This window comes from Papilio polytes, unplaced genomic scaffold (assembly GCF_000836215.1).
Source record: "Papilio polytes unplaced genomic scaffold, Ppol_1.0 DF821122.1, whole genome shotgun sequence".
NCBI lineage: Eukaryota > Metazoa > Arthropoda > Insecta > Lepidoptera > Papilionidae > Papilio > Papilio polytes.
The window spans coordinates 645,581-654,364 of NW_013528082.1; the positions used below are offsets into that span (position 1 = coordinate 645,581).

General features: G+C 43.7%; 1 protein-coding gene and 1 long non-coding RNA gene across 2 annotated transcripts in view; one reads left to right on the plus strand and one right to left on the minus strand.

The window, feature by feature from the left end:
* The window catches only part of LOC106109587 (serine/threonine-protein kinase BRSK2), a 13,128-nt gene extending 9,036 nt beyond the window's left edge, over positions 1 to 4,092 (plus strand). The window contains exons 12-19 of the mRNA XM_013291143.1: positions 6 to 44; positions 233 to 337; positions 1,079 to 1,160; positions 1,368 to 1,517; positions 2,080 to 2,198; positions 2,420 to 2,479; positions 2,995 to 3,103; positions 3,661 to 4,092. Of these exons, the coding sequence (XP_013146597.1) occupies positions 6 to 44; positions 233 to 337; positions 1,079 to 1,160; positions 1,368 to 1,517; positions 2,080 to 2,198; positions 2,420 to 2,479; positions 2,995 to 3,103; positions 3,661 to 3,842 (846 nt within the window). The 3' untranslated portion in view covers positions 3,843 to 4,092. The remainder of the gene's footprint in view (positions 1 to 5; positions 45 to 232; positions 338 to 1,078; positions 1,161 to 1,367; positions 1,518 to 2,079; positions 2,199 to 2,419; positions 2,480 to 2,994; positions 3,104 to 3,660) is intronic.
* Positions 4,093 to 6,956: 2,864 nt separating this feature from the next.
* Positions 6,957 to 7,503, minus strand: LOC106109591. Its single transcript, XR_001226020.1, has 2 exons — positions 7,176 to 7,503; positions 6,957 to 7,112 (listed from the first exon to the last, which is right to left on the minus strand). It is a non-coding gene; the product is annotated as an uncharacterized LOC106109591 (long non-coding RNA).
* Positions 7,504 to 8,784: the final 1,281 nt, after the last annotated feature.

Below are 8,784 nucleotides of genomic sequence, written 5' to 3' on the forward strand. Positions count from 1 at the left end.
CGCTCGCTACCGTCAAGGCGGACCTCATACACGCCTTCCTTAGCGTGAGTACTGGCAGTGGCCGAATCTCACGACCACCTTTGCATACGATATAATGACGCCAGCCCTATCTACGCTGCAATAGTAGAGCTCTTTTTAAAACTAGAATAAATGAGAGGCGAGATCTTAGGTGAAAGAGTGAGATGTTAGGTGTGAGTATACGCGACTCTCACGCAATGTGTGGTGTGCACAGATAGCGGAGCTGTCGCACAGCGTGCTCGGCCCCATGTCTTTTCGCGTGGAGTACAAGCGCGGTTCCAACGCGCCCGCCATGTTCCAGAGGCACGTTAGATTTCAGGTACGTTTGTTTTGTGAACTTATAGGATAAGGAACACCAACACTCTAGTCTCTAGTTCCTATCAGTTCTCGTTATTAATAAAAAATAAAACCACAATATTTTTTTGCGGGCCATTGTGAAGTCAGTGCGAAGTGTGTGTACTGTTCAGATGTCACTTAGATGTGAAAACAAAGTTTTTGATTGGTTCTCAGTATTATCTAAAGTCAAAAATGATAAAGTTCACCTATAACTTTGGCAAACACATAATACCGTATTATAATATACATAAATATTGTGAAGTCAATGCAACCACGAGAAAATACACAATGCTGTGTTTATGACGATTTTTACTCGGAAATTTATATGGAATATATTTTGGTTCAATTACATTTTTCCTAGTAAAAAAAAGTGCTAATTAATGATTGCTTTTCATTAAAAGCTGGATTCGGCAACGATTCACAGTAAACCATTTCAAGAGTAAATTTCTATGCTAATGAATGTAGACGGACATCACAGTCGCAATAATAGATACGTCAATTCCCTCCACCAAAAGCGTTGCGTTACAGAAATTGGCACGGGAATTTGAAAAACAGAAACTTTTTAATTATTAAAAGCAACCAAATCACGATATTCGAAAAAGTATAGATTTGTTTTAACATTAATAAAGTACACAAAAACATTTTTCACAATTTGGTATCATGTACATATTGTCTATTGCAAGTACAAAATGAATATAACGAGTGATTGCATCGCATCGCGCAGGTGGACATATCGACGATAACGAAGGCACCCGGAGAGAACGGCAAGGAGTACCTGTACGCCATCACCTTCACCCTGCTCTCAGGTGAGACGAGCCCGCGAGCCCGCTACGAACAGAGACGTCGCCGCACTTTGCGGCTAGACGCGCATCTACCTCCACTGGCCACTCGCTACCCAGTGCCCGCAGACACGTCTCTTGTAATGCTTTCCTACTAAGATTGAACTTTAGAGTCTAGTTAGTATACAGACATTGATTCTAAAGAGATGTAACGAGTTGTGTTGTGTCGTGCAGGCAACATCCGGCGGTTCCGGCGCGTGTGCGAGGTGGTGCAGGCGGCCGTGTGCCGCGCGCCCGGCGCCGGCCGCGCGCCCGCCCAGCCGCCCCGCGCGCTGCACCCGCCCTCGCCGCGCGCGCCGCGCAGGCACCTCGCGCTCGCCCACGGTCAGCCCTCGTTCCAACCCGCCCTCGCCTTCACAAACTGTCACCGCGCCCACGGTCACCTCTCAACTCAAATCGCCCTCGGTTCTATAACTTAGTTTACTGATAAACATTATGATTCATTGAAATCATATTTTATTCCATGAAAAATATGAAATATGAAAAATGACGATTCTCGCTTCCCCTAATAAAACTTAAAAGACGGGTATCGTAGTGACGAATCAAAGATGCATAACGAACAACTATAAACTATGTCAGGTTTAAATAAAATTTCAAGAACTAAACCAAAATTATTATTTAACTATTAGCTAATTCAGGGGACAATTCTGGTAAAGAATATTGTGTAGAGAATATAGCCATGTATATGTACAACTGTAGTACTTATAAATATTTATTAACCCTCAGTTTTCTTTTGTTTTTCTTTCGATAGTACCATATACAAGTTTCTTTAGCGGATTTTTATGTCAATCAGATGTTTGATTATTATAGTTGAATCAAACAAATTAGTGAAACACAGTCAGTCCTTTTCCGGGGGTTTAACCTAAAGTCGTGCTTTGTGTCGCAGCGGCGGGCGAGATCCCCGACAGCCCCGACCAGCCGGCGCAGTCTGACCACGATAGCGACTCCTCTGCCTTCGAGCCCGCCAAGAGCCCCAGCCGCTCCTCCATCGACCATCTCGATCAGGTGAGCTTCACTCTGCGCCTCACACTGCGCCACACAATGCGCGACACCCTGCACTTCAGGCTGCCACCGCAAACAGCTATGGAATCTCACCAGCTCATTGATAGAACTATGTTATTTTTGTAAAATTTCATTAATTGTTCAGTCATATTGACGCGGACGCCTGCTTTTTCATATTTGTAAGTAAATGTGTAAATAAAAGTGAATGTTGTCTTCATTTCTAGAACGGCGCGCACCCGCTGGGCTCCAGCTCCTCTGTCACCAGCGGCTCTAGTGGATACAAAGTAAGCATCTGCTCTGCGCCGCAGCACACCACATATAACGATTGAAGTTATTAAAAAAAAAGATCTAATGCCGGCGGTAGAATGGCAAACGGCAGTTGGCAGTGATGCGCTATGGTTGTGCGTAGCTATAAAGTCAATTGGTTAATTCATGTACATCTTTGCAATTCGTCAAGATCGTGTTGTGCAGTTTACACTAAAGAAAAGATTGAAGGAATGTGTTACTGATATTACGCGATTATTATTTAATTATTACCGACATGCGCACGCCTCCAAAGGAGGATAAAATTTCCGTGTTAATGATCTAGATTGTAAATTACCTTTTGCACGCCGATCGTTACTCCGGCACACATGAAAATTACTACATACATACGTAAATAATAATATTTATTCACAACGTTAAAAATTTTGAGACTCCCACTTTGGTGATGTGGACGATGATGGATTATTGTTATGCAACGAAGCGGTGGTGTCGAATTGCTGACGCAATGCGTATGTAATCAGTCGTGCGATTGCAGCAGCCGGGCGGGGGTGGGGGCGTCGGTGGGCGCGGCGGGCGCAGGCGCGCGGAGCCTGCCTCCGCCTCCCTCGACCACGAAATCATGAGCTGCGGTCGCGACCTGCCAGGTACGCAACACTCCTCACCTGACAAATCATGCGCAAACCTCGCAGCATTGCGATCTTCCTCTCCGATCTTGCTCATAAGCTGCATGCTACACCTTTTCAGATAGTAATAGAGTTTCGGCTCTCTCGCTTGAATGGCGGCCACTAGATCTATATCCGGCGAATACCACCACTTCACGAAAACCAGACGTGAAAAATAATTGATCTTAATAAGTCCATGGAAAGGAAAACGAAATGTTTCTTTTTTTTTTACTCTATCTATCTAGTAACGGGGCCACACAACTTTGACACGTTATTTGTTGCGGATGCGTCTAGGGGCTGCGACCACCTGATATCCGAAGGTGTCTTTGCCGGCGTCTGGCACAAGAAACACCGTATCCTACTGTTAACTACATCCCTCGTCCTTCTCAAACGTTGCATGCTTAGGCTCGACCGTTACCCGGGGTCGATAACACTTGTTCTCTGTCATGTTATAATCTAAAATATCGGCGTATTGAAATTATGTAATATTTATCTAGTTATAGATAACCTAACCCATGTACATATATAATTATGTGTAGGCACGCACACTAAGCGTTCGTCGTCGGAATGCCGGGACGCGAACTGCTCGCCGCGACGCGGGCTTGACTGTGGCTCGCGCGAGCGCGACCCCGCGCGTGACCTGCTGCGGCGCCACAACTCGTTGCGGGAAACGCCGGCGCCTCCTGCGCCCCCCGCCGCCGGCGCCGAGCCGCGCGCGTGACTCGCCACCCGGAGTCCTGTTACTGTTGCTAGTGTCCCTGTAAACACAGCGGCTACCACTTTCTGTGACCAGAAACCTGAAAGCTTTGTAATCAATTTAAAATTACTTCCATATTTGTTGCACGCGTAGTGCTATTGTTGTCTTTTGAAAGTTTAAATACAGTACGAAATTCTGAATAAGGCTTCTAAAAACCTCAATGTAAGCTATAGAAATTTTCACAACATGATATTGTACGTATGTACCGTACCATATACGAGTACATGATATAAGCGTCATGCCTCCTTGGGCCGCACTAGAACGCACCGTGCCGCACTACGCCGCACCCTTTCGTCTCGTGCCGCATTGGCCCCACTGGGCGTCACAGCGCCTCACTGGGCGTCACAGCGCCTCACTGGGCGTCACAGCGCCTCACTGGGCGTCACAGTGCCTCACCGAACTCGCTCCTACTTCGGCGACGGTTGCGCTTCGTCGCCGAAAATAATATTATTTTTTTATCTTTTGTATAAGTAGCAAATTAAATACTTAACACATCTTTAAAAGAAACCGAGTACCTTATGTATATTGTCATGATTGTTGTTAGTAAGGAATGTGGTACTGCAGACGGCTGGCCGTAAGCGCGCGGTGCGATCACTCAGGTCGCAGACCGCCGCGCCGCTTGCAGGCGCAGGCCGCTGCGCCCTTAGCCGCACGCCGCTGCAAGGCGTCGCACGCGCTATTTAGATAATCTGTTTTTATAAGTATACATAATATATATAGGTAGGTATAATTCATTAAGCTTAAACATAATGTGTGTAATTTATTGAAAAACATTGAAAAAAAAAACAAAACATTAATTATTGAAATGAACCGGCCATGTATTTTAAATGTTAAAAGCTATCCAAGTACTGAATTATCGCTAATTTAAGTTAAGGCCTGAGAATATGTGTAACGCTGTATTTTTGCAAAAATATAACTAAATATGTATATCTGTAAATACTATATGAAAAGTTGTTCCATTCCCCACTGTCGTACATAGGCAATGCTTAGTATATATTATGTATAGGTTTTGGTTACGACATAACATACGAGTAGAGTACACTGCCGCACCGCACCGCGCCGCGCCGCGCCGCGCCGCGCCGCTCACCAGCGAGCTTCGGTTGAAAAAAGTCACCACGAAATGCGAATGATATGTATAACAAATAAACTACAGATAGAAATAGCACGTTTCATAAATGCTTTTACGATTTTCAATACGTAATTTTTTTAACTTAGCATCTTCACTAGCTACAACATCTTTAGAAATTGGCGCGCTTTTGTTAGTTTGTAGCCTAAACTGTTGAATAGATCTCGTTGAAGTTGCGCAGAAATGTAGACAAAAGTCGGGAAGAACACGCCGAAAATATATCTCATGTGACTTCTGTGAATGTGATACGCACATAAAGGGATGAGTACATAGAGAAGTGACGATGAGAGCATGTGGCTCGTGAGTGAAGCAGGCGCGGTGCGCACTCATTCAGCATGGGCTGAAGCGTCGTCGTCAGCTCTTACGTCACTAAAATTGCCGAACTAAGCTTTTAAAGATTTGTCTACGAAGGGGCTTAGAAAGTATTTTTGTACACTAAACAATTTGTCTTCATATCGTGCAAATGTTTATGTTAACGGCGCATATATTTTAATATGAATATAATATGTTTTAATATACAAGTGCCACAATGTTACCGCTTCGTATCCGAAGTGTTTCGTTCAAAATGGTGATATTTTTGTAATGTAACAAACATTTAATTTTGCAATGACATACATATTAAGTTCGTCGCAATTTGACCTCCAACCTGAACGGCGTGACCGGTTATTGAGTTAAAGCTTATTCGAGGACTCAGTAAATCGGGTTTAACGATGTTTGATACATTAGAGGTCAGATTAGGACATTCTCCCCTCTGTCGTCTCATCCCTGTCTCCAGGCGAGGTAGCTGCCAAGTATGGACAATGCCATTCAAACTAAGTATCGGCAGGAAGTAGAGGTGCGCTCGCAGCTAACTAGTGCTGCCTTCAATTTGGAATCGTGTAACTATTATATGTTACAGTACATTGTTTCTTAACAACCGATAAATCCAAGTGATAGGTACCTATTCAGTAACAGATACTTTTAACTAACAGGTACCTTCTTATTTTTATATCTCACAATTTGTTCACAAAACATTCAATTATAACTTTACGCACTTTTTTTTAAATCTGGAAACATGTTTTTTTATAAATTTTAGAAATGAATAAGATGTGCACATTGTTTTTTAAAACGCTTGCAATAAGAAAACCTGTTCCATATTCCATCCATAGGTTGCTGGTTCATATCCGGCTCGAAGCACCAACGTTTACGTTGTAAAAACACAGTGTACATTTAACGTTGGTCCTTGGAGCAAAGACAAAATGTTTATAAAAAAATAGTAGGCCTTGATTTGAACGATATATTGATAGTAATTACGAGTTACAAAATAAAAAATAAAGTTATATGTTGTCCTGTGAATTCTTGGAAGGCAACTGGTCGGGCGAGGTGTCAGTGCGCGCGGGGCGGCTGAGGACTGGCAGAAGCCCTCCGCGCGTCTCTCGCATCGTCGGTGGAAAAGTGCGGAACACTTTCCTTTAATCATTTGCACTACTGTATTTAATTAATTTGTATTTGTACCAAGTCCGCTTAAAACCATTTATTATTTTAGATTTGCTCGTACTTGGTATGACATTGTATACAGTATGCAGTGTTGTTTTCCTCACCGCTCGTTACTGCTCGGCTGCGACATGTTTTAGTTTACCGTGTTGGTTGTTGCTAGGGGCAACGCAAGCATTCGCATTTATTGCCAAATAACATGCCAATATTGTAGACCAACAGATGTGTACAAAGCTCTGTATGTCAGTCTAGCCTACGCCCGGGAGGCTGGGATTGCATCTATGTATGTATTACGTATGTTATGTTGGACTAGGAGAGTGTCATTATAAACTATTGTAAAAGCTTTATTTAAAATAAATTTCGCAAGACCAATTAGACAAGTGTATTCTGTTAATCTTACGAAACCAAAGTTATGCTGTAACCTGTGAACTGTAACCGCTTAACAAAATTTATTGGTTAATATTAAAAATACAATTAAATAAAACCTTAAAACATTAGTTTCTTTTTATTTCTGCCAATGTTCAACTTATACATGTTACGATGGCGGTTGTTACTGTCAATTCTGTACAGAGAAGGCAAGCCGCTCCCGGCACTCTGCTCCGCAGTCTACGGCGCGACGTGGAAATGAAACAAAACTTGATTTTCAAATATATTTCAGTAATCAAAATATAATAATAGGCTTACATATTAATAGTTACCAATCGTATCTCATGGCGCCATCGATCGTTCCTCCAACACAAATAAGCGAAATTACCAAAAACTTCTTTAAAAATCCTTAAACGCTATACGAATGCATCTCGGAGAAAGAGATACCCGGACTGAGTGCGGCGCGTGATGCGAGCGCGGGCGCAGAGCGCAGACTGCGGGCGGGCGGCGGCCGCGCACGCGCTCGCTGCCCCCTCTGCGCCCTCTGCGCCGCGCTCACACAACTTACAAAACAACTCAAACTTTGTGTATTTTATATATTCTTCATTCAATTTATCTAGCGTTATTTATTATCTTCAGATTTATTTCTTGTAAATCGATACTTTTGTCCTGTATTTTTTTTTATTAAAAATGTGTTACACTTATACATTATGATCGTATATAAATTATTAGCTAGATATATTTACAATAGTCTTTTTGGGCTACGTTTTTAAACTTTGTTTTACATAACAGTTGATCGTAGGCAAGCGTCGACATCTCGATTCATAAACACTTACAAACTATGTCCACAAAGAAACCGGCTCAGAGCGCCACAGCTCGAGGCGCTACAGCCCGCGCCTGGCTGCGCAGTGCGGAGAGTGCGGAGTGCGCAGGGTGCGCAGCGAGCAGAGTGCGCACTGCGCAGAGCACGCAGTGAGCAAAGTGCGCACTGCGCCGCCTGCGAGGAACGTGCGTGCGCGGCCTCCTTACAGACTACACTCAGTATCACAAATCAAATTCCAACCTATTTCCCTCTGCGTGAGCAATTACATTTTAAAAATACTCTTGGTCAATATTATATGAAGCACGAGCCCGGCCGCCGCCGCCGCCGCCGCCCTTTGCTGCTTACACAAATTAAAACAATAATGGACGTCTTGAAAAATAAATGTTGAGTTTAATCATTTTTCCTACATTTAGATCTATCTACATAGTTTTAGAGCAGATGTATGAGGTGTGGAGTGTGTGCAGTGTGTGGAGTGTGTGCAGTGTGCGGTGTGCGCAGTGCGTGCGGTGCGGCGGCCGCTCGCCACTTACAACAAAACATCTTCAATACAATCATGACAAATGACATGATAACATTTAAAAAAGCAATAACTGCCTCCTTTCATGAAGTTTAATCCGCCTCTTTATATTTACAATATGACCACTTTGCTTCGTTTCATTTAGACATTGTTCAGTTCCCGACTAACCTAAAGCGTAACTAACGTAGCGCGGCAAGTGAGGCGCGGCAGTAAGGCGCCGCAGTGAGGCGCCGCAGTGAGGCGCCGCAGTGAGGCGCCGCAGTGAGGCGCCGCCGTGAGGCGCCGCGGGTGCCGGCCGTAACGTATAAGTACATTACGTGAATTCACAAAAAGCAATAAATATTAAAATAATACGTTATCTAAACCGTCCACGAAACCGTTTAAAAGCTGCCAACATCACATTTTGAAGTTTATTTTATTTAACATTCCTTGTAATAAATAGAGACGTCACAGAAGTAACTAAAAAAGTGTAAAAAAAAAATTACTGCTAAAAGGTACATGTGCCTCCCCCCGACCCTGGGAGCTGATCCCCATCGCACTTTAGGGTCCTGCCCCACTGCCCCACTGCCCCACTGGCGCTCGCTGGCAGTGCAGCCGCACA